The following is a 25566-nucleotide window of genomic DNA, read 5'->3' on the forward strand; positions in this document are numbered from 1 at the left end:
CACAGAAAACTTACAAACCCCTCCCCCAAGAATAGTTCTGTGAAAGTGGCCATATTTGAGAAACAAGGTCCTAAGTGATTTTCTCTCTCTCCTTTTTACCTCCACAGTATGAAAACTTGAGTCTCTTATTGTGAAGTTTGTTCTAGAATTGCAATTTTAAGTTAATTTTCTTCTGCAGTCTCTAGTGTGAATGGTTAATTGACAGAGATTTTTGTCTAATTCTTTTCTATGTTCTCAGTATCTTGAGGAATGGTATTAATTTGAACTACACCATATTAAAACTTTATTCGTCTTTGTCCCTTACCATTATAAATAAAGGTACATACTATTGTCCTTTATGGAGTACAAAAGGTTGGTGTGATTTTAAATTTTATACTGAAATGACAAATAATTGGGATATGTCAACACAGCACTGAATAATATCTAGAATCCTGTAGTAGTTTCATTTCACATTCTATTTTTCCATTTCTTACCTAATACCCTTCAACCAGATGGCTGTGGACGATCGTGCAGGTTACGTACTGCACAACACTGTGAATGCCCCCCTGGGGGTTGTGCAGTGTGCAACCTGCATAGTCTCTAATCCCCTCCAGACCATTTGCCCATGCTTGATTTCATACTTCATCCTCAGACACCCTTTCTTCGCCTTTACTTTCAAACTTCTCATTTGAGGCCTGATTTATAGATTATCTATCTCCCTGTATCTACCCTCTCCCCTCACTGCCTTTGTATGAAAAAAACGCCACTGCTCTCTCTGCTGTATCCAAAAGTATCTGCATACAGGGACTTCAAAACTCTCATAAGGTTGAACTGCAGTTAATCCTCTGTACTGGTCTCTTGCCAGATTCAGAAATACTCAAAGGCAAGTCTTGACTTAAACGTCATAGTAAGCCCAGTTTCAAGCACAGATCTTTTTCTTATCAAAGCAACACATGCATGAGATTTAAAATGCCAAACAATACTGAAAGTTCTTCCTTTTCCACCCATCTACAAACTCTGTTTTGACCACATATTTATCAGTTTCATTTAAGCCTCTTAAGAAATGTAAGATAAGGCACGTGGATGGCTCAGTGGGTTAAGCCTCTGCCTTCCACTCAGGTCCTGATCTCAGGGTCCTGGGATCAAGTTCTGCATCGGGCTCCCTGCTCAGCAAGAAGCCTGATTCTCTCTCTCCCTTTTCCCCTTTTCCCCCTGTTCTCACTTGCTCCACACACACTCTCTCTCTCTCTCTCAAATGAATAAATAATCTTAAAAAATGTAAGATATATTTGACCTATATAAGAGAGTGTACAATGCATAGTTCTGTAAATGACCAGCCATATATCTCTGCCTCCTAGGTTAAGAAATGAAACCCCTCTCTAATAGAGTCATTCTAAGGTTCTGATAAAGGACCAGAGAGGCCCATGTGCCCCTTCCCAACATGCCCCCTCCTTCCCTCCACAGAGGTAACCATGAGCTCATTTTTGGAATAATCATTCTTATACTTCTCTAGAGTTTTATGCCCTAAATATCCCCAAGCAACACATTTTAGTTTTGAAAAGCAATAACAAACACCAACCCAGCTGTGTAAGGCAAGGGCAATGGTATGACAATCGGGTCAATGGCCCCAGGAGAAGATAAGCTGAACAGAGGCTCTGAGTCTTCAACTGGCTTCTGTTTCCCTCCGAGTTTACTAGAGGGGTGGCCCCATGAGTCCTTGGGAATCCAGGTACACCCTGGTTGGGAAAGCTAGTGCAGGAACAAGTACAGGGCATCCCCCAGAAACAGAGTCCATGGACGTGGGCTGCTCTGCATTTTCTCCTTCCACGGCGCCCCTCCGGCCATCAGCAGCAGGTCAAACCACGCCACTTGGTGTGGGAATGTGGCATGCCTGTACCCTCTCAGCTAGCAAAATGTGTGCTGTGAAGAATGAAAACGTCACCAGCACACAGCGAGCCAAGTACAGATAAGGATCTGCTTTGGGTTCATTTGGGCACTCTCTGTTCAAGTTAGGGGGGAAAAAAAAAAAAGATACAAACTTGAGAGCCATCAATGGCTCCAGTCTGGGCTGGCTGCCCTCTATGTCTGGGCACGGCTCTCTAACTGGGATCTCTCTTCACTGCCATCTGCGTACTTTGTTTCTCTCCTGGGCTGGATCTCCTGTTTCCCTCTCTCCATATGTATTTGTTACAGCTAAACTGCTTTAACAAAGACATATACTCTCTATCCTGACAGCCAAGAGGCAGGCAGGAGGCTTTGTCCCACAAGGTCAGAGCCAACCGGAAGGTTGTGTGAATCACTGCTGCTCACATCTCATTGGCCAGAACTCAGTCTATGGCCCCAGTCGGCCGCAGCGGAGGCTGGGTCATGGTGTGCCCACTGGGAAACCCCTTGCCCAGCGAAAACTCTGAGAGGCCTATACCAAAAGAAAGAAGGAAAGTTGGCAGATCGTGTCTTTTCTTTTTTAGTCTTCTTTTTTATTCTGGAAGACCCTATATCCTCCAAGGTTTTTAAGAAAGCGTAGAAGGTCAATTTTTTGAAACCTGGCTTGTCTAAAAATGTTTTTATCTTACCCTCCTATTTGACTGCTAGTTCATCTAACTATAGCTTCTAGTTGGAAATCATTTTCCTCCAGAAGTTTGGAGACACAGCTCATGGTTACCAGTGCTGCTACTAAGTCGGAAGCCATTCTCATTCTTGGTCTTTTGTAGTGACCTGTTTGGTTTTCGTATTTGCTTTATACTCCGGAAGTCTATAAAAATCTTCTCTTTAAGCCCCAAGTTCTGAAATATCACAGTGCAATGCCTGGGTGAGGGTCTATTTATTTTCATACATTTTGGGGACTACATGGAGGTTTAGAGTGTCTATGTCTAGTTTTATTGGATTATTTGATAATTTCCTCCCCTCCATTTTCTCTGTGTTCTCTTTCTCCAACTCCTAGTAGTCAAATATTGGCTTTTCTGGAATTGTCCCTTAATTCTTGTTCGATTTTCTCTTATTTTTTTTTCCCTGAGGGGTTTACTCATCTTTATCTTCTTATTTTTCTAGTGAGTTTTTCATTTCTGATATCAGGTTCTTAATTGCCAACAGCTCTCCAGTATTATTTGTACCTTTTTTTTTTTTAAATGGGATTCTTTTTGTCTCATGAATGCAATATCTTATCTCTCTGAAGTTATTGTGATTTTTTTAAACTTTTTTTACTGAATTTTTTTCCAACTCTGATTTATTTATTTATTTTTATAATTAAAAAGTTTTTTTTTTATAAACATATAATGTATTATTAGCCCCAGGGGTACAGATCTGTGAATCACCAGGTTTACACACTTCATAGCACTCACCATAGCACATACCCTCCCCAATGTCCATAACTCCACCACCCTCTCCCTACCCCTCTACCCCTGGCAACCCTCAGTTTGTTTAGTGAGATTAAGAGTCTCTTATGGTTTGTCTCCCTTCTGATCTCACCTTGTACCCCCCAAGCCCCCCACGTTGCATCTCCACTTCCACATATCACGGAGATCATATGATAATTTTCTTTCTCTGATTGACTTATTTCGCTGAGCATAATACCCTCTAGTTCCATCCACGTCATCGCAAATGGCAAGATTTCATTTCTTTTGATAGCTGCATGGTATTCCATTGTATATATACACCACCTCTTCTTTATCCATTCATCTGTTGATGGACATCTAGGTTCTTTCCATAGTTTGGCTATTGTGCACATTGCTGCTATAAACATTCGGGTGCACGTGCCCCTTCGGATCACTACGTTTGTATCTTTAGGGTAAATAATCAGTAGTGCAATTGCTGGGTCATAGGGTAGCTCTATTTTCAACTTTTTGAGGAACCTCCATGCTGTTTTCCAGAGTGACTACACCAGCTTGTATCCAACTGTGATTTATTTCCCAGAGTTCTTTCTTGTTCTTAGTTGTTGTTTTTTTTTTTTTCTCCTTGTTTTGTATTATAAATGCAAACACTTTTTCCCCGCCTTAATCTCTCAAAGATACTAGCTATATTTGGGGCTTTTCTAAAAGCTGTCTTCTGATTCCTGCCTCATCTCTTTTCCCACTGAGTCCCTATTTTCTTTTTTCTATTTCTGCTTTATTCCTGCCTTGAACATTTGAGATCTGGCTGTCTGCACCTATTTAAGAATGAGGTACCAAAAATTGGTTAGAAGATCTGTGTCCCTGGATTGGGCTCATCCACTGGTGACCTTCCCCACAGTCCTTATGCAAATGTCACCTTCTCAACAAGGCCTCTGGTAGTACCCTGTTTAAAATATCACCTGACATTCCCTATCCCTCTTCCTTGTTTTATGTTGCTTTATAGCATTACTCACCTAATACAGTGTGCAGTTTATTTTGTTCGCTGTCTTCCCTAAAATGTAAGCTCCTCAAGGCCAGGAATTTGTGTCTGTTTATTTACTGCTATGTCTGCAGCATCAAGAAGTCTAGTTGCACATAATAGACATTTGATAAATATCTCTTAGGTGTTTGGATGGATGAATGATGAATGATCAGTGGAGGCTCACCCAACAGTTAGTTCTGGATGTTTTCCTTTTAAGCCATTGGGTTTCCCCAGTTTCACAGCTGAGGGGTTGGGTCTTGTCTCCAGGTTCTGGCTGCCAAGCAGGGGAAAGGGATTTGGCAGCCCCCCTGGGCCAGTGTGCAGTCTCTCCTGTGATTAATCTCCTGTTCCCCGTCAGCTCCTTGCTGAGTAATTCTGTATGATAAGCAGGGATAGAGAGGAATATCATCCAAAGGGCACCGAGAGGTTGGCACAAGGCGCTGGCAGAGAAAGCAACAGGAACAACCAGGCAAACAGTTCAGAGCCAAAGCTCTCCTCCTTCTGTTTATGTTAAAAAGAAAGTAAAGATTCAATCTCCTCCACGTGTCCCATTTTAATAACGGCCGTAGATCTGCTGTTTCCAGCCTGGCTCCTCGAATGGGACAACAAACAGCTGTCCTTCCAAGTTCAAGGCTGTTCAAAGACAGCCCGTAAGGGGAAATAACACCTAGGATGATAAATGGGTCTGTGTGGCCCAGATCACGCTATTTATATCCCCAGTGAACATTATTAGGCCATTATCTTAACATTTGGTTGTAAGGGAAAGCCACACTCCCTAATTCACTGTACCATACCTGGTGTTAGTAGGTTCTGGGAAATTCGTTAAAAGAACCGGCCTCCTGAATGTGTTGAGTCAAATTTCTTTCTTATATTAATAGCAATCTTTTCTTATTAAATACATTCAACATTTCAATGGGTAATATTTGCTCTTAATAATGAATGGAAGAGAATTCTAGCCTGGTCTATTTAAACACAGGTGATATTTAGACACAGGTCTGTATTTACACACAGGTTTGTATTTGCTGTCCCCAGGTGACTTTTCTGGTAAGCTGTGCAAAGCTGAAGGGAGGAGGGGGAGAAGAGAGGATGGGGTATTAGGAGAGGCAATGAAAGTGCAGAACTCTGTGTCACCTTCCTGGGGTTGTACCCACCACAGCTGGGGTTTGGTTCTTTCTGGATCTTCCTGCCCAGTCAAGGTTCTCCCCCCACTGCCAGCAGGTCTGGAGCCCCTGGGAGCCCACAGCCGAGCTTTCTCAGGAGAGAGCAAACCCACGGCCTTCTTGATTTTCTGAGTGCCTTGTGAAACTTGGCATACTTTATACATAACATTACAAGTTGTTTTTAAGGTGAGGGTTTTCTACTGCCTCTCCTTATTATTCTTCCAAGTTATCCTAAGGATCAGGTATGAATGTTCTTTAATACAGTCTTCCCTGACTGCTACCCAGAGATGTCAAACAGAGACCAGAGGATCCGCTCTGGGAAAGAAGAACCGACAGCTCCTGGGAAATCAGAGAATTGAGCCTGAAGCTGTGGCCACGAGGAGGGCGGGAGGGCCGTCCCTTCGCATCTACGATGCAAACCCCATGTGCGGCGAGAGCTGACTCCGACTGCCTTGAGCTAGCCACTTGCTTGGAAGATGTCACTCACAAACCCAGTCATTGGGTAACTGCAGAGGGCCACAGAGTGCAAGGGAAGAAAAGGATGGTTTACGAGCCGTCTCCCAAAAAGGCAGAATGTGAGACAGACAAAATGCACACCGACCGGAAAGGAGCTGTGCTTCCTGTCCCAATCAGGGAAACCTGAGGCAGGCAGCAGCACCACAGACGGGGAAAACGTGGCTCTGGGCCACTTTTGAGGAAACTTACCCCACCCCCGGCACCCAGGTATGGCCCAATGGCTGATAGACTGTCCCTATTATAACCAGAAAAATTTCCTTTGTCCAAATGAGGGATGGAGCCACGAATTCAAAGTGCCCCCTCAAACACACCCTGAACTGGCAAGAGAAGAGAAATACCCCTTTATAGGAATTTAAGGGGTGAGGGATATGTGTTCCCCACTAACGAGATCATCTTCAGCATCCTCCTTCCACTGGTTATTCTTTGACTTTGGGAGAGTGGACCCTGTGAGCTTCAGAACCTGGCCTGGTCTCAGGGCTATCAAGAGGGTCAGAGAACATACACAGATCGTCTCATCTTTATGAAGTGCCTTTGCATGTATCTTTTACTGCTTCTGTTTTTTTCTAATATTTCAATAAAAGTGAACAATTGGTTTACTCAGGAAGAAGTTTTTCTTGGTTCATTTTCTTGTATGGCAGCAGGAGTAGGGAATAAAATATAATTCATCTAAAGAACCATTACACGTACATATAATTATTCAAAATACTTAGTTTACTTACTTAATTAACTTATATTTTTTTTTTCCACGGGGCTTGAACTCACAACCCTGAGCTCGAGATCTGAGCTGAGATCAAGAGTTGGACCTCGATAGGCTGAGCCACGCAGGCACCCCGATACTTAATTTACTCTTACAAAAAGAGCATCCCAGCATATACAGTGGCTTTTGATCATTACTGTTTTCTAGGTCAGTGGTTAAAGCATAACCACTATATGTGAAGAGGCTGTGGTCCGCCCCATCTTTTAATATCAAAACATGGGGAGGGAGGTGGTCCACAAGTTTGGAAATATTAGAAACTGTTGCCCTGTAACAAATGGCTAATACCACTGGTCCTTGGTCTTTCTGCTTAGATAGATCAAAATCTAGAAAACAGCTGCTATGTACAGGTAGTATTGGATAATGGTTAACTCATCCCAAAGCAAGTGTATAATGAATTCTCTCCCATATTTCCCAGGCATTTTTGAAGGGCTGCGGAATCTCCCCTTCAGCTGAAATAGAATATAAAATTCTGCGTGTTTTTTTTTTTCTAAAGATTTTATTTATTTGATAGAGAGATCACAAGTAGACAGAGAGGCAGGCAGAGAGAAAAGGGGAAGCAGGCTCCCTGTTGAGCAGAGAACCTGATGCGGGGCTCGATCCCAGGACCCTGAGATCATGACCTGAGCTGAAGGCAAAGGTTTAATCCACTGAGCCACCCAGGTGCCCCCAAAGTCTGCGTGTTTTGACAAAAGGAGCTTAGAGAGACCCAGCTGCTCCCACCGGGTGCCACACTCATTCTAACTTTTGCACATTTTCCCTCATGGGATCCTTATAGCAGCCCTGTGAGCCAAATACTGTCACTGCCATTTTCCATTCTAAAGACAGAAAAAACCAAGACACAGAGAGGCTAAGTAAGTTGCCCAGAGTCTCTCAGCAGAGCCAGGATTTGGACCCAGCAGGCTTCCAGGAGCACATCATGATACCATGCTGCCCTTCGCTAGCCTTTCATTGTAAAGAAGACCTACCTGTGTTTCCTGGTCCAAAAGGAAGCATTCAAGTGCCTTCACAGGCCTCTGGGCACCGAGCCACAGCCATAAGACACAATCTGACTCTTCTCCAGCATGGACTGTCTCTTAGCTCAGAGATTCCCAGGGTGGGTTCTAAGAACACTGCCTCCATGCCACATTACTAAATGTTACATGACAAAAGCAGTTTGATGGTCAAATAAGTTTGGGAGAGGCTGGGCTACACAACATGCTGGCTGTGGGCCTTGTACTCTTTTTGAGAGTCTGTTTTATCTGAAAGACTTTAAAAACTGATGCACTTGAGGACCTCCAGTGTCCAATTCAATATGTAAGAAGCTTGGAGGTTGACATTCCATCTCAACAGCCCGTAAAATGCTGAATCAACTGAGACATTTACAGTGTTCCTTACATCCCGAAGAGGAACGAAGTCACAGGGTAAACCACTGCCCCCCAAATTGGAAAGACTGAGGCCGACACAGTGTGTCTCAAGTGACCAGAGCCGAGAGCTCTGTGAGAATTAGAGCCGGGGAGGGACACCTGGACTGTAGCTACTCAATCACGGGAGGCTCAGTGTGGACTACATGGGGCCCCGTCATCAAGGGGCCCCCATACTTGGGCAAGGTTTACTTCCTGGAGTTCAAACAAAGGTCTTACAGTGAATATTGGAGAAAAGTCCCCTCTTACTTCCAGCAGGGGAAGGAGGGAAAAACAACTTTGAAATATATCAGAACACTCTGTTTTTCTTAACAAGGTCTATTCTCAGGAATGAACTCTAACTGGGGCCTAAACTGCTGGGCTTTTATCAGAAATGAACTGACCTGGGGGAGGGGAAAGTCCAATTTTGACCCATGTAGTCTTCCAGGAGGGAAAATAGAAATACCCAATTCTATTTAAGCCATCCTATCCTACTTGGCATGTCTGTGTGTGTGTGTGTGTGTGTGTGTGTGTGTGTGTGTGTGAGAGAGAGAGAGAGAGAGAGAGAGAGTCATGTGAAGCTTATAGTCCAGAAACACAGACTCACTAAAACCTGACACCTACTCAAGGGACCATGGAAGGCTTCCCTCCTGCCACACCACCACATTACTAAAGTCCCATTTATCACAGTTACCCAGGACATCGTGAAAAAAGGCATAAAAAAAAAAAATTGGAAGAGAGGGAGAGAGAGAGAAAGCATCAAAACCAGATACAGATAGGGCAGGGATGTTGGGATTATCAGACTGGAAACTTAAAACAACTATGATTCATATGCCAAGGGTTTTTGTGGACAGGGTAGACGCATGCATGAACAAAGGGGCAATGTATGCCGAGGGTTGGAAATTCCAAGAAGGAACTAAAAAGAAATGCCAGAGATCAAAAATAGCATAACAAAAATAATCACTTTGATGGGTTCATTAGTAGACTGACATGTGCTATGGTCTAAAATGCACCCCCTTCCAGATTCACAGGTAGGAATTCTTTTTTTTTTTAATATACTGTTTTTATTTTTATTTCTTTTTAAATATTTAATTTATTTATTTGACAGAGAGAGATCACAAGTAGGCAGAGAGGCAGGCAGAGAGAGAGGAGGAAGCAGGCTCCCAGTTGAGCAGAGAGCCCGATGCAGGGCTCGATCCCAGGGCCCTGAGATTAAGGCAGAGGCTTTAACCCACTAAGCCACCCAGGTGCGAATTCTTTTTTTTTTTTTTTTCAGTTTTTTTTTTTATTTCTTTTCAGCGTAACAGTATTCATTGTTTTTGCACCACACCCAGTGCTCCATGCAATCCGTGCCCTCTCCAATACCCACCACCCCAACCTCCCACCTCCAACCTTCCCTTCAGAACCCTCAGATTGTTTTTCAGAGTCCATAGTCTCTCATGGTTCACCTCCACTTCCAATTTCCCTCAACTCCCTTCTCCTCTCCATCTCCCCTTGTCCTCCATGCTATTTGTTGCTCTTAGGCACAATGTGAAGGTGTGAGAAAGTTGGTCTTTTCAGAAGTGATTAGGTCATTAGAATAGAGCCCTCCTGAATGGGATTAGTGCTCTTATAAAAGACCCTCCAGAGCTCACTAACCCCTTCCATCTTATAAGGATACAGTGAGAAGCCACCAGATACCAGGAGGAAAGTCCTCATCTGACCATGCTAGCATCTTGATCTCAGACTTTCTAGATTCCTGAACTGTGAGATATAAATTTCTGTTGTTTATTAAAAAAAAAACAAAAAACAAAACCAGTCTACAGTAATTTGTGAAGCAGCCCAAATGGATTAAGACTGAGGAAAGAATCTTTAAGCCTCAGGGTATCTCAACAGAAACTTCCAAAACTGAAAAGCAAAGAAAAAAAGATGGGGAAAAAAAAATACAGAGCGGGATATCCAAAAACTATGGAACAACTACAAAGGATAGTACATATGCCCAATGGGAATACCAGAAAGAGAAGAAAAAGGAAAGGAACAAAAGAAGTTTGAGACAATAATGACTAAGAATTTCCCCCAAATTAATATCAGCTACCAAACCATAGATCCAGGGAGCTCAGAGAACATCAAGCAGGAAAAATGCCAAAAAAATAAATAAATAAATAAAACTATATCTAGGTATATCGTTTTCAAACTAGATTTCAAATATAACTATATTTGAACTATATTTAAAAATATAAGAGAAAGAGTAAATCCTGAAAGAAAACAGAGGAAAAACCATCTTACCTATAGAGGAAAAAACATAAAAATTATATCTGACTTCTCTTCATAAACCATGCAAGCAAGAAGAGAGTAGACTAAAATATTTAAAATGTTGAGAGGAAAAAGCCCACCAAACTAGAATTCTCTACCCTGTAAAATTACCCTGCAAAAGTGAAGGAGAAATAGAGATTTCCCTAGACTCAGAAAAATTGAAGGAATTTGTTGCCAGTATTCATAATTGAGCTAAGAGATAGCAGTTTATTCAAAATAATAATAGCAACAATGTATTTATTACATATGCTTAAGTATATATATGGACATATGTAAGCTTATATATAAGTGAAATGAATAATAGCAATGATATAAGGGACGGGAGGGAGAAATTAAGATGAGTTTGTTAGTTACCTGTGAAGGAGTACTGTGTTATTTGAAAGTGGACCTGGATTAGTTGCAAATGCATATTGCAAACTCTAAGGTGACCACTGAAAAGAGTAAGAAAAAAAGAACTGATATGTTATGAAAGGAGAAAAAACTGAATCTTATAAAATGCTCAATTAAAGCTACAAAAGGCAGAAGAATGGAAGACAAAAATAGGAACAAAGGGCAAAAAATAAAAAGTAGTTAATAAATATGGTAGATATTAATCCAAGTGTATCAGTAGTCACTGAATGTCAGTGGTCAAAGTGCACCAATTTAAACAGAGATTGTCAGAGTGGATCAAAAAACAAGGCATGTACTTTAAATATAAAACACATGAATTAAAAGTAAGTGGATGGAGAAAGCTATATCATGTTAACATTAATCAAAAGAAAACAGATAAAAGCTATATTAATTTTAGGCAGAGCAGACTTCAAAGACACAGAAGTTACCAGGGATAAAAAAGGGCATTACCGGGGTGCCTGGGTGGCTCAGTGGATTAAAGCCTCTGCCTTCGGCTCAGGTCATGATCCCAGAGTCCTGGGATTGAGCCCCACATCCGGCTCTCTGCTCAGCGGGGAGCCTGCTTCCTCCTCCTCTCTCTCTCTCTCTGCCTCTCTGCCTACTTGTGATCTCTGTCAAATAAATAAATAAAATCTTTAAAAAAGGGAGGGGGGCATTACCTAAAGATAAAGGGGTCAATTCTCCAAGAGGACACAACAGTCTTTAATGTGTATGTGCCCAACAATCACCTGTCAAAATACATGAGGTACAAACTGATAGTACAACAAAGAAGAGATAAATCTATTATAATTGGAGAACTCAATACCCCTCCATCAGACATGGACAGCTCCAGCTGGCAAAATGTCAGTAAGGACAAAGGTGATCTCAACAACACCTTCAAGTAGATGGATATCATCAACATGTGTAGACTACATTCAAAAATATTCTTCTCAATGTTATGTGAAATATTAACCAAGAGAGATCATAAAACACACTGTAACAAATTTAAAAGAATAGAAATCATTCAATAACTGCTCTCAGATCAAATGTAATTAAACTGGAAATTAATAGCAGAAAGATAACTTAAAAAATCCCAAACTAACGGGGATTAAACAACACATGGTTCAAAGAAGAAATCTCAAGAGTAGTTTAAATTTTTTTTTTAAAGATTTTATTTGTTTATTTGACAGAGAGAGAGAGAGCACAAGTAGACAGAAAGGCAGGCAGAGAGAGAGGGAGAAGCAGGCTCCCTCCTGAGCAGAGAACCTGATTTGGGGCTTGAGCCCAGGATCCTGAGACCACGACCTGAGCCGAAGGCAGAGGTATAACCCACTGAGCCACCCAGGTGCCCCTAAAATATTTTTGACATAAAAATGAAAAGAAAATATGATAATCAAAATTTGTGGGATGCAGCAAAAACAGTGTTTAGAGGGAAATTTATAGCATTGAATGTATATATTAAAAAAGGAAAAAAATCTAAAATCAGTCATCTAAGCTACCTTAGGAAACTAGGAAAAGAGCAAATTAAAGCCAAGTTGTGCAGAAGATAAGAAATAAACAAGAGCAGAAACCAATGTAATTGAAAACAGAAAATCAATATAGAAAATCAACAAAACCAAAAGCTTGTTCTTTGTAAAGATCAGTAAAATCAATGAGCCTCTAACTAACCTACCTAAGAAAAAAAGAGAGGACACAAACTACTAATATTGGAAATGAAAGAGGGCACATTATTAAAGAACTCATGGGCGTTTCAAGGATAATAAAGGAATACTATGAACAGCTCTATGACTATATCTTTGATAATGTAGATGAAATAGGCCAATTCCTTAAAAGATACAATCTGCCAAAATTCACACAAGAAGAAATAGACAAAATGTATAGGCCTATATCTGTTACAGAAATTGAATCAATAATTAATAACCTTCAAAACAGAAAGCATCAGGTCCAGATGGGTTCACTGGTGAATTCTACCAAACAAGTCTTCACAATCTCTTTTAGAGCATTGAAACAGAGGGATTATACTTCCTAATTCATTCCATGAGGCCAGCATTATCCAATAACAGCAAATACATCATAAGAAAACTACAGATCAGTATCATTCATGAACACAAATGTAAAAGTGCTCAACAAATTATTAGCAAATTAAATCCAACAATGTACAAAATGAATTACACACTTTGACCAAGTGGATTTATCTGCCTCAGGTATGCACAGCTGATTCAACATTTGAAAAATCAATTAACGTAATCAATCACATTTACAGGCTAACACAAGAGAAATCACATGATCCTATGAATAAATTCAGAAAAAGCATTTGACATAATCTAGCGCCAATTCATGATAAAAACTCTCAGTAAACTAAGAATAGAGGGGAACTTCCTCAACTTGATTAAGAATATCCACAAAAAGCCCACAGCTAACATCATACTTAATGGTGACAAACTTGAAACTTCCCCAGTAAGATTGAGTACAAGGCAGGAACGTCCTCCTCTCACTACTACTTTTCAACATCTTCCTGGAAATTCTAGCTAATTCAATGAGACAAAAAAAGGAATAGAAGGTATATAGATTGGGAAGAAAGAAATACAACTGTCTTTGTTTACAGATGACATGTTCATCTATGCAGAAAATCTAAAAAACATACCAAAAAACTCCTGAACCTGATAAGCAATTATAACAAAGTTGCAAGACACAGGAGTAATATATAAAAGCCAATCACTTTACTATATACCAGCAATGAACAAAAGGAATTTGAAATTAAAAACACAATACTACTTCTACTAGCATCCCCCAAAAGAAATACTTATGTATAAGTCTAACAAAACATGTAAAAATCTATATGAGGAAAATTACAAAAGTCGGATTAAAAACAAAATCCAAGAAGAACTAAATAAATGGAGGGATATTCTATGTTCATGGATAGATAGAGTCAATACTGTCAAGATGTCAGTTCTTTCCAACTTGATATATAGCTTTAATACAATCCCAGTCAAAATCCCAGAGATTTTTATTCTTAGGTATTGACAAATTCATTCTAAAATTTATATAGAGAGGCAAAAGATTCAGAAAAATGAATATAATATTGAAGAATGAATATAATATTGAACAAAGCTGGAGGACTGACACCACTTGACTTCAAGAGTTAATTATAAAACTACAGTAATCAAGATGTTGTGGTATTAAGTGTCTATAAGAATAGACAAATAGAAAAATGGCACACAACAGAGAACCCAGAAATAGAGCCACATAAATACAGTCAACTGATCTTTGATGAAGGAGCAAAGGCGATGCAATGGAGCAAAACAATCTTTAGCAAATGGTGATAGAACTGGGCATTGTTCTGCACATGCAAAACCAAGAATCTAGATACAAACCTTACAAACGTCACAAAACATAATTCAAAATGAAGCACAGGCCTAGACGTAAAATGCAAAATTATAAAACTCCTAGAAGGTACCATGGTAGAAAACTGGGTGATCCTGGGTTCGGGGATGACTTCTTAGATACAATACCAAAGGCACAACCCACAGGAAAAAAAACTGATAACCTGGGCTTAATTAAAATTAAATGCTCTGTGAAAGACACTGTCAAAAGAATGCAAAAGCAAGCCACAGACTGGGACAAAATATTAGCAAAAGATATATCTGATATAAGATTGTCACCCCAAATACGCAAAGAACTCTTAAAATTCAATATTGAGAAAACAATCTGATTTTAAAATGTGCCAAAGAATTTAACAAATACCTCACCAAAGAAAATGCACAAATGGTAAATATGCATATAAAAAAATGCTTTGTATCGTATGTTATGCAAATTAAAATCAGGTACAACTACACAACCATTAGAATGGCCGAAATCCAAAACACTGACACCACCAAATGGTAACGATGTAGAGCAAGAACTCTCATTCATTGCTGGTGGGAATGCAAAATGGCCCAGCCACTTTGGAAGAAAGTTTGGTGGAGTCTGACAAAACTAAACATACTCATAACATATAATCCAGTAATGGCACTCCTTGGTATTTACCCAAAGGAGATGAAAACTGATGTCCACACAAAACCTGCACATGGACGTTTATGGCAGCTTTCTTCATAACTGCCCAGTTGGGAAGTAATCAAGATGTCCTTCAGTGGTGGTACTGAAAATAAACTAGGTACATCTAGACACAGGATAGAACCAAAAAGAAATGAGCTATCCAAACCATGAAAAGATGTGGAGGCATTTTAGAATTATATTACTAAGTGAAAGAAACAAATATGAAAAGGTTGCATACTATAGGATTCCAATTATATGACATTCTGGAAAAGACAAAACTATGGAGACAGTAAAAATGTCGGAAGTCGCCAGGGGTAGCAGAAGAGGGATGAACAGGCAAAGCACAGAAGATATTTAGAGCAGTAAGATGATTCTGTATGATACTATGAAAATGGATACATATTGTTATATATTTGCACAAATCCACAGCAAGTACAATACCAAGAGTCTTGAAGTCTAACATAAACTACGGATTTTGAGTGATAACGATGTATCAGTGTGTCCATCAGTTGTAACAAATGCACCACTCTGGGAGGGGATGTTGATAATGGGGGAAGCTATAAGTATATGGAAGAAGGGGTATATGGGAAATCTCTGTACCTCTGCTTAATTTTACTGTGAACCTATAACTACTCTAAAAAACAAAGTTTATAAAACACACACATACACACGCATGCGCCCGCTCTTAGCCTCACCAAAGCCCACATACATACAAACTTACAACCTCTCTCCCTTTGCTGAGATTCTGGGGGAGGTCGCTTAGGGTCACAACTAGGTGGGCTCAAGCATGCTCTAAACCCATTTAACCAGAAACAAAACATTTATCCAGTTTTTCTGGTCTTCACTTAACTCATGGCATACAGTGGTTACTGGATCAGTTAGAAAACATTTTTTCTAACTACTCATGTTTTATTTTCCTCCTTGTTTCCTTCCTTCCTCCTCCCCTCTCTAGCTCTCTAATTATTTCTTTTTTGAATTTTCCTTTCTTATTTCCTTTCTTTTTTTAAAATAACTTTATTTAGGCATGTTTTATAGCCTATGTAATTCACCCACTTTGTTCATACAGTTCAACGAACCAATGTTCCTCAAAACTACAAATTTCATGTAGGAACTGGCCCAAGACCTGAGATTGCTACTCCAAGGACAGATTTCTTTTTCTTTTTTCTTTTTTCTTTTTTTTTTTTTTTTTAATGGTTTAGGAGAAACATGGACGAATTCAAATTCTGGTTAGGCTATTTCCTAGCTGTATGCCTATGACTAAGCAAATCTCTTCAGCTTGGGTGCTATGAGAATTAAAATGAACTAATCAAAATTAATTAAAATGCAGGAGGATTACCAGAAACCTCACAGTCTGGCTGCTGGGATTGAATGTGATCTGCAACCAGCTGCCTTTCGCTCTGATCACTTCCTACCAGCACACGCAGATTGTTTTCCAGTCTTCAGCCTTGGGTTATTTACTCCAAATATTAACTGCAAGGGTGCTGTTAACCAGTCATAGCATTTGAAGAATCATGATCAGATTAGACCTTGGACTAGTTTCCCGGGACAAGGGTGGGGATGCTGTTTGCTCTTTGGTAGAGCATTTGGGCTTTGGTGTGAGGTCTCTGTTCTTCCCACTCTGCCACTTATTAACTATGTGACCCACCTTAGGTTATTACTCCTTGTGCTCATTTTAGGATGGACACACTAACAGCTTGTGGCCCAAAGAATTGCTGGGATGATAAGATAATAACAGGTAAAACTTAAGAGTGCTAGCTCTGTGCAAGTCAGCATTTTATGCGTATGACCTTACTGACTCTCCCATGAATCTATGAAGTTGCTGCATCCATTAGCTCCATTTTATAGATGAACAACGTCCAGAGAGAAGCCGTTTCTCACGTCCGAGGTCGCATGGTAAGAGGCAGAGCTGGGATCTGAATCCACCCAGGCAGTGAGCTTCGTCACCCACACTGACAATCAGCCCACCAGACCACCCTCCTCTGTGCCAGTGCCTCTTCGAAAGGGAGGAACGTATGCAGAACTTAGTAAAAATGCAGTAAGTGGTAATGGGGTATAACAAAAGACCCGTCAATCTGCCCAGGCCTCATCAGCCTACACAATTCACACAAACTATAGTCACAGAAATTTCGCTGTTACACGCTTGCCTATAGGACATGGGCCCCAGAGTCTCCCTAAGTTATTCCTGGGTGTCTCCTGGCCTTCCACACTGGCCCCTCACTGAAGGCCCTGCCCTTTAAACTGGGGTCTTAGCCAGATTCTGTTGTGGGTGTCTCTTGTGCCCTTCCCCAGGGCCAAGACCTCTGGTCCCTAAGCAGAAAGGGGACACCTGGGCCATAAGAGTCAACACAGTTGACTTGCACCCAGTATGTCTGCTGGGCTCTCCATCAACTGTGTCCACTTATACTCAACATATGTTTCTTAAGCAACTGTTAATGCTTATGGAATGGTGCTAAAAGACATAAAATCACACACACACACAAAAGACATAAAACACTCAGGCAATCAGTTATGTCCATCATGGTACCTTATAGCAGTTCTGGAACCCCTGGTCCTTATTAATACTAAGATCCCATACAAGACCAGCCTTTCTTAACATAGTCATTAAAAGGAGTAAGTGTTAAAAAAAGGCAAAGTTTTCTTACTGGTAGTGGTGTGCAGCTTAGGGAACTATCCAGGCAATTCTTTACTATAAATTCCAATTTACTTCATCTAAATGATCTGCTTTACATTTGGATTCTTGCCAAGGAAATACCTTAACTTTTGTTTTCCATCTATTCAAGGAAATCATTGGAACCTCACCTGGGCACTGCTATTCTAATCTGCCTTCCTACTCATTACCAGGGGTTTTATCTGTGGCCTCTCAGGCAGTTTGGTCTGTAGTTAACTCTACACCAAAATGTCCTTGTTTACTCTGAGGCACTTCATTCCTCAGAGGAATTTAGAAAACCAACCCTACTCTTCTTTCAACCAAGGAGACATAAGACCCAAGAACAATGATGTGTCCAGTTACCACGGTGACGCATGGGGAGATTATTAGACAAGAGATTTCTAGGAAATTAAAAATGGCCTACATAAATTTTATGAAAACTGAAACACGAAACTGTAGTTATTTTTCTTCGGCTTTAAACTTATTAAAGTAAAGGCAAAAGCAAGACTTCCATTCAGGAGGAGGAAGGGAGAAGCACTCAGAACTTTGAAGCAAGCCTGTGTTAGGGGGACAGTCGTTACTCAGTAACTCCCTGCCACCTATGGGAAGAATTCCTGGGACCCACAAAACCGGTTTAACCAAACTTTGACCTTCTAGGACTTTCCGTTTTAAAAAGATCATATATGATTATGCTCCAAAATTGCTTCCAATTCTTACAGCAGCCGAACATTCTTTTAAAAAATCAGAGAAGACAACAAAGAGGTAGACAATTTTCAGGAAAAAAATGTATATTGTGAGACAGTAGCGAAATCTGAAGGACTCACATTTCCTGTTTAAACTCTTCCAAGAGTGTAGCACTGGGAGCTGCCCCCCCTTCTTTATTCACCACTGAAACTCTTCTGTTCCCCCAGCTCAACTTTCTGCTGACTTTCTTTGGCAACTCCCAGGCAGGTGTCTCCAGGGATCAATTGGTACATGCTCTGCACCCACGTCAACAGTCCAGAATTCTCACTCTTCCATCCTGTTCACCAGTTCCCCAGAGAGCCAACCACCATGATCACTCCAGGTCCCACATGCCAGCTGACTGTGGTGACTCCTGACACAGGGTAAACAAAGCCTCAAGTGTGAGCATACTACTCACTTGCATTTACAAGTTTTACATTACCGTTCCAACAGAAGCCATCTAGCCTTTTTAGTGCCATTTATGATACACAGTCTATGTCAGTCCCGTGCTTTTGAAGGGTTATGAAGGGACCATGAAGGTAAACCAAGACATGGTCCCTGCCCTCAAGTTACAGCTAAATAGAATCCACTGATACAGAAATACCTAAAATGCACTAGTGCCGTAAGAAAGGTGTGAATAAAGAGCTAAGGAAAGACACGTGTGGAAGCAATTCTTATTCACACGCAGAAGCAATTCTTCAGCCCTAGAGAGCAAAAGAGACATGTTGAAGTGGGGTTTTTACAGGACATGCAGGAGTCTGCAAAGTAGACAGGGAATGGCAAGCCAACCCAAGGCACAGGAAGACTGTGAAGTGTGCAAGTACACCGTCAATGCCGCGCGTGTCAAGGCAGAACAGACAGGGCTACTTAGGAGAAAGGCTGTGATGGCAGCGAGGACTGTGGAGGTTCTTCTACAGGTAATCGGGGTCCTCTACAAGAGTGTGTCAGATATGTGTCTGCAACGTAATTCCAGGGGAACTGTGGAGGCCTTTATGAATTTAGTAGAATTTACTAGCAACTGGGTAACCTGGGGGAGGGACTGTGTTACATAGTGCATACCGCATTTTCATATTATGACTGCCTTGTCTTTCTCTCTCTTCTATCTGGCCTCTTCTGCCCTGGAAGGTTCAGGTGTATAAATAATGATTCAATATCTGTAGATACTGCAAAATGTTCACCACATTCTAGTTACCATCCGTAACTCCACAGTCATGGATTTTTTTCTTGTGGAGTATTTTGAGATCTATTCTCTTAGCAACTTTCAAAGAGACAATACAGGATTAACTAGTCACCATACTGTATATTACACCCAATGATGACATCTTATAACTAGGAGGTTATACCTTTTGACCTCTCTTTACCCATTTCACCCATCCCCAACCCCCAAACTCTGCCTCTGGCAAAACACCCATCTGTCCTCTGTATCTATGAGCTTGGTGGTTCTTGTTGTTGCTGTTGTTTTGAGATTCCACATATAAGTGAGATCCCATGGTATTTGTCCTCCTCAGTCTGACTTATTTCACTTAATGTAATGCTCTCAAGATCCATTCATGTCACAAAAGGCCAGATTTCATACTTTTTTATACCCGAATAATATTCCATTGTATATATACACCGCATTTGCCTTATCCCTTCACCCATTAATTGAGACTTAGGTTGTTTCCATGTCTCGGCTATTGTAAATACTGCTGCAATAAACATGGAGGTGCGGAGAGCTTTTCAAGTTAGTTTTTTTTTCTTTTTTTTTCAGATAAATACCCAAATGTGGAATTGCTAGATCATATGGTAGTCTCATTTTTAATTTTTTGAGGAACATCTCCACTGTTTTCCATAGTGGCTGCACCAATCTACATTTCCACCAGCACCGCATGAGGGTTCCCTTTTTTCCACACCCTTGCCAACATCTGTTATCTCATCTTTTGATAACAGCCATTCTAACAGGTACGAGGTGATACTTCATCGAGGTTCTGACCTGCGTTTGTCAGCTGAGCATCTTTTCATGGGCCTGTTGACCATGTCTATGTCTTCTTTGGAAAAAAAAAATCTCTGTTCAGATTCTCTGTCCATGTTTTATTTTCTTTTGTTGCTGCTGAGATGTATCAGTTCTTTACAAATTTTGGTATTAACTCATTATAAGTTAAATGATTTTTATTTTCTCCCCTTCAGTAGCTTGCCTTTTCATTTTGTTGGAAACTTCCAACTTCTTAACCCTTTATTATGCAGAACAGCTTCTCTACTTCTCAGAAGTCTTGGCTCTGGCAACATTCGAGCCCACAGGGCTCACTTCTATGCTAAACAATTATCGAAGTATTTTTCTAAATAAAGACAGTTATTTTGTGAAGAGAAATTCTGGTACCAGCTGGTAAAGGTAATATAAATGTCTTTATCTGATCTCAGGCATCTACAACATCAGCAATACTCTATATACCTTATGTGTAATGGAAATTATCTGTGAAACATAATTATGCTTGAGAAACACAGGCAGTATTCCCAAATTTATTCCAACATTTCAACATCCGAGGTAAAATAATTGCAGGACACTGTGTTAAGCTTGTTTTAAAAACGGTTTATTTGTTACAAAATGTTAAATACTAAAACTAAAAACATATAAATTCAGGTCAGGCTATATTAAAATACACACATACCCTTCTTAGCAAAATTATTAAAGACTGAATTAAACAGATGCTTTAAATAAAATAAAGTACTCTTGAGGAAATTTTGTTTTTCTAATTAAGTATGTCAATGTAGTGTAGTTTTTAAAATTGGAATTGAAAAGTTTAGCTGTCTTGGAAGTTCCATTTATCCAACTGTTTGGTTTTCCGCCACTGCCCAGTGTGAAGCTGCCAGGCTTTCTGGACAGGGTGAATTTCACTTACATTACTGAAACTTCTATTTTATAAGCCTACTCTCTTATAATAGGAACAGAGAGCAGTCAGAAGTATACAAAGGGTTATATAAGGTGAAAACCTGGCCCAGAAAGAAGAGGCCTTAATTCTATCACACAGTATCTTCTCTAATTAAAATGTTTGGTAAATATATTGAAGCAGAGATGAACACAAAGCATACATTCATCTAGAAATAATCTTTCAATTAAAAAAAAAACTCAAAAAGAGCACTCATTTCTCTGAGAGAGTTTGTAAGTATTTCTAAATTTCTTGTTATTTTAAATTGAGTTAATTCAAAGGTACTGAAGAGTCTAGGTTTAAAAACTAATTTGATTACTGTTCTGACTAGCTCTAAAAAGCCACGGCATCAGGGTGGTGGAGTCACTCACACAGGTTGTAAAGGACTTTTCATAATAAAATCTACATGCTCAACCTCCACGGAGCCCCAGCTTTCAAATTCAACTTCCACTCCGGTCAAACAACCTCAAAAGTATCTATGGTCTATGTAAATGTGAAATAGTATTTTCAAGCAAATACTTTATTTTGCCTTAGAACTTAATGTTTTTCAATTTCCTAGCTCAAAAGTTACTGATTTAGAATTTTAAGTGCTGTAATTCACATAGGGGAAAGACTACCTTAAGAAGAACATAAGGCTATCACTGTGTTTTAAAAGATCTCAAATGTGATGAATTTCTAGAAATCTACTACAGTATTTATTCTTTACAATGTTTATCCTTATCAAATGGGATTTGCCAAGAGTTGATTAACTCAAGTGGTTAAAATACAAAAAACATAAAATGCATTCCGGTAACCTGCAGCAATACAATCTAATTAAAGTCAGGGTTCTTGGAAGATATATATGGGGTGTTTTTACTGTTGTACTCTAACAGTGTTGACATACATTCAAGGACTAACTGTATAGCAGTATGTTTAATACTGTGATATAAAACTATTTAATCAAACCTTTGAATAGCTGGGAAAATTCGGTGTTCTTGAAAGTCATTAGAAATTAGAAGAAAAATATATCCCAGTACTGAATTACAGTAATCTGGTTTTCCATCTCTCGGCTTACAAGCTTCCAATGTAATTATTTCTGTTGACATGTGATACAAGAGAAACTATAATTCTATCCTAGTACCATTTTCTCTCTATGTACTGAGTCTTTGATTTATAACCTTTCTCTTAACTTACTGGGTTATCTTGAACGACAAGATTCCTGCTACTCCTCATTAAATAACTTTGCGGTCCTCAGAAAGAATTCAAACAATTCAAGCCGCCGGTCTCCTAAGCTTAGTAAGTACACGAAACAAAAAACTCTTAAGCCACTGATTACAATTTCTCTAGAAGGCAACTCTTCCTAGGAGCATCTTTATAAATGCGTTTTAAATTCACACTGGTCAGTCGCTTTTACCAACATCCGGGTTTTAGAATGAGCAAGAAAGCATTTCTTCCACTGTGATAGAGCTAGAACTGTGAGTGTTTTAAAGCTGAGTAAACACAAGGCATGTCTCCCTTGCCTGCTGAGGTGGCAGCAGAGAATCCCCCCTCGTAACCCTCCACTCCCTCAAGAGGTCCTCAAGGTTGGGAAACCCCTCGTGATCTCTTCCCTCCAGCAAGCCTCCTTCTGTTCCCTCCATGTCAGTGCCTCTTTTTTGCTTTCAGTGAGAATGGTGGTTAGCAAGAAAATATAGTACATATCCTGCTAGGAGACACACATAATTTGGGGAGCCCAGTATAAGGTGAAAATGCAGGGCCTTTCTTTAAACATTATTAAGAATTTCAAAATGGCAAGAGCAGAGCCTTGAACCAAGCACGGGGCCCTGTGTGACAACACAAGTTACACAGCCTTAAAGCCAGCCCTGTTTAGGTTTCCTGCCCAATCAGAATCCCACAGAAGAGACAAGGTGGCTCAGTTCGGTAGTCCACATTAAAAAAAAAAAATTTTTTTTCATGATGGTTTGAATACTGTCACTGATTTGAAACCATGTGGCGTTTCACTTTCAAAATCCCATGCAAATTTCTATTTCTAAGATTTCAGATTGATCAGCTTTACCCTAGATTTTTTGTTATTGAAATAGTCATACTTGGTCTTTAAAATGCCCCTTATTTTAATAGAGCAATTTATCAGACATAGTGAACATTTTTAATTAATACTACATGATTTTGTTTTTAAGTTTAAACATTACTTAACTGGGAGGGGTATTAATATTACTAAAGCAACAGGGCATCTTAAAGGGAAAAAGAAGCTGTAGGACAGCTTTACATACTATGATAGTGAAGCCTTGGTTTTAGCCTGTGGTCTATTTTGTTCCCTTTTAAGATCACAGTAGTAGTTTTTTTCAGAGAACTAACAAACACATTAAGCTGTATGGTAATTTTTTTTTAACGCCCGTATTGGTTTCAGTCACAGAATTTTACTGGAACACAGAGGTATCCCATTCTTCTGCTTCATAATGATAGTAATAATAATAATAATAATAATAATAATAATAATAAAAAGCATATGCATATAAAAGCTCCGGGTTACATTACTAAGCAACGACATTTCCGGGAGTGAATATACTTCCTGTATTCCGCAAGCTGCTTCAAGTACATATTCGAAGGCCATCTGTGCTTTTCAACAAAACTGCGTTCTTCCACTAAAATTTTTAGAAAAAGAATGTTAATTGCATATATTTTATTTTGGATCAAGTTTAGATATTAACTATTACTGATTTCATATTTGATAGAGGAGATCTGTGCTCGCCTATATATGCCCTACCTTTCCCTCAATGCTTTCGGTTAAATCAGTCATCAGGATTTAAATTATTACGTGATTTGCAACAATACACTGCTTCATCAAGTACTACGCATATTCTTTTGCTTTTTCCAAATGCGACTCATTTGTCTTGGAGATGATAACAGACTTGTTTTTCATTTAGTTTTCTTTGTAGCCACCTTGCCCTCGCAAACTCTAAGGCCCTCTCAAGTCTATCTTCCACCCAGCCGCAGTCACCGGGCAAGCTAACCACTCCTGAAGCAGCTGCTGGCCCCTTCTCCTCACAGCCCCGCACTCTCCGGCTTTCAAGGCCTGCTTCCTGCCTCCGTGTCGGATCGCTCTGCTCTCGGGCTCCAAGCCCTTCACTCAGTTTGTTTTTCCCTTCTGGTGAAGCACTACCTTTATTAGCTCCCTGAAAAAAGGAGGGTAGGTCTGAAGTATTTTTGAGACCCTGCGTGTGATGAAACATCTTTATCCTCCTCACACACGATTGATAATTTGGTTTGGTACAGAATTCTAGGTGGAAAACTTTCCTCAGAATGTTGAAGACAGAATTCCTCTGCATTCTAGTTTTCAAGGTTATTAAACACTCCTCTACCATTCAGATTTATAGCTCTTGGCTAGTCATCTCTGTTCTTTTAAAACTTTCATATTTTTCTATTTATAGTTGGGTGTTCTTGCACGTCCCAGGGATGGACTTTGTTCACTCATACCGCTGAGTGCCTAGCAGGTCCTTTCAGTCTTAAGACTCGGGTCCTTTAGGACTAGGATAATTTCTTGTATTACTTCCTTGATATTTTCCTCTTCACTGTTTTATTCTGCATTAACTTCTTTAACTCAGATACTTCATCTCCTGGATTGAGCCCCAAATTTATTTAAAAAACTTTCTCTCCTCTTAATCTTTTTGTCTCACTTTTGGAAGATGTCCTCATCCTTATCTTTCAACTTTTATGTACTTGTTTAAACTCTTCTATTTATTTAGGGTTTTTTGTTGTTGTTATTTTGTTGTTTTGTTGTTGTTTTTGGTTTTTTGCTACCATATTTGTAATTTCCAAGAACAACTTTTTTTTGGTACTGTTTTCTACACTATGATAAAGCATACATAACATAAAATTTACTATCTTAACAATTTTTAGGTATATAGTTCAGTATTGTCATGTACATTCACATTATGGTACAACCAATTTCCAGAACTCTTTTCATCTTGCAAAACTAAAACTCTATACCCATTAACAATTCCCCATTTCCCCATCCCTGGCAACCGTCATTCTACTGTCTTTGTGAATATTGTTTTTTTTTTTAAATAACATTCTCTCCTGCTTTATGAATTGTATCTCTTAATCACTGACGATATTAACTTCAAGATTTTTAAAGGATTTTTTCCTATTTTTTGTTCCTCTAAATGCTTTCTCTTCTGTTTTATCAATTTTATTTTGGTTTTGGTATCTATCTTTCATGTTAGGTATTGCCTAAAATATCTGAAGATCCTCAGTTATATCCTTACGTTTGAGAGTGAGATACCAGATGGCTGTTTGGGTATCTTGTGGTCATGGGTAGGACTTACTGACTGTTGGAATAATTGAGAAGATATCTGTTGGGTTCACAGACAGGATTTCCAAATGACTGCACCTACATATTTTTTCTCCAGGGCCAGAGAAAGATGCTTCAATCTCATGCTCAGAGTGTGGGAGTCAAGGCAGCAATACCTGGTGCTGGAAT

General features: G+C 39.7%; 1 protein-coding gene across 1 annotated transcript in view; it reads right to left on the reverse strand.

Moving 5' to 3' along the window:
• Positions 1-22137: 22137 nt before the first annotated feature.
• The window catches only part of RHOBTB3 (Rho related BTB domain containing 3), a 52870-nt gene continuing 49441 nt past the window's right edge, over positions 22138-25566 (reverse strand). Inside the window, exon 12 of the mRNA XM_032846150.1 lies at positions 22138-23728. Within this exon, the coding sequence (XP_032702041.1) occupies positions 23613-23728 (116 nt within the window). The 3' untranslated portion in view covers positions 22138-23612. The remainder of the gene's footprint in view (positions 23729-25566) is intronic.

The sequence above is a fragment of the Lontra canadensis genome, unplaced genomic scaffold (assembly GCF_010015895.1).
Source record: "Lontra canadensis isolate GAN:19392208 unplaced genomic scaffold, GSC_riverotter_1.0 scaffold4, whole genome shotgun sequence".
Taxonomy (NCBI): domain Eukaryota; kingdom Metazoa; phylum Chordata; class Mammalia; order Carnivora; family Mustelidae; genus Lontra; species Lontra canadensis.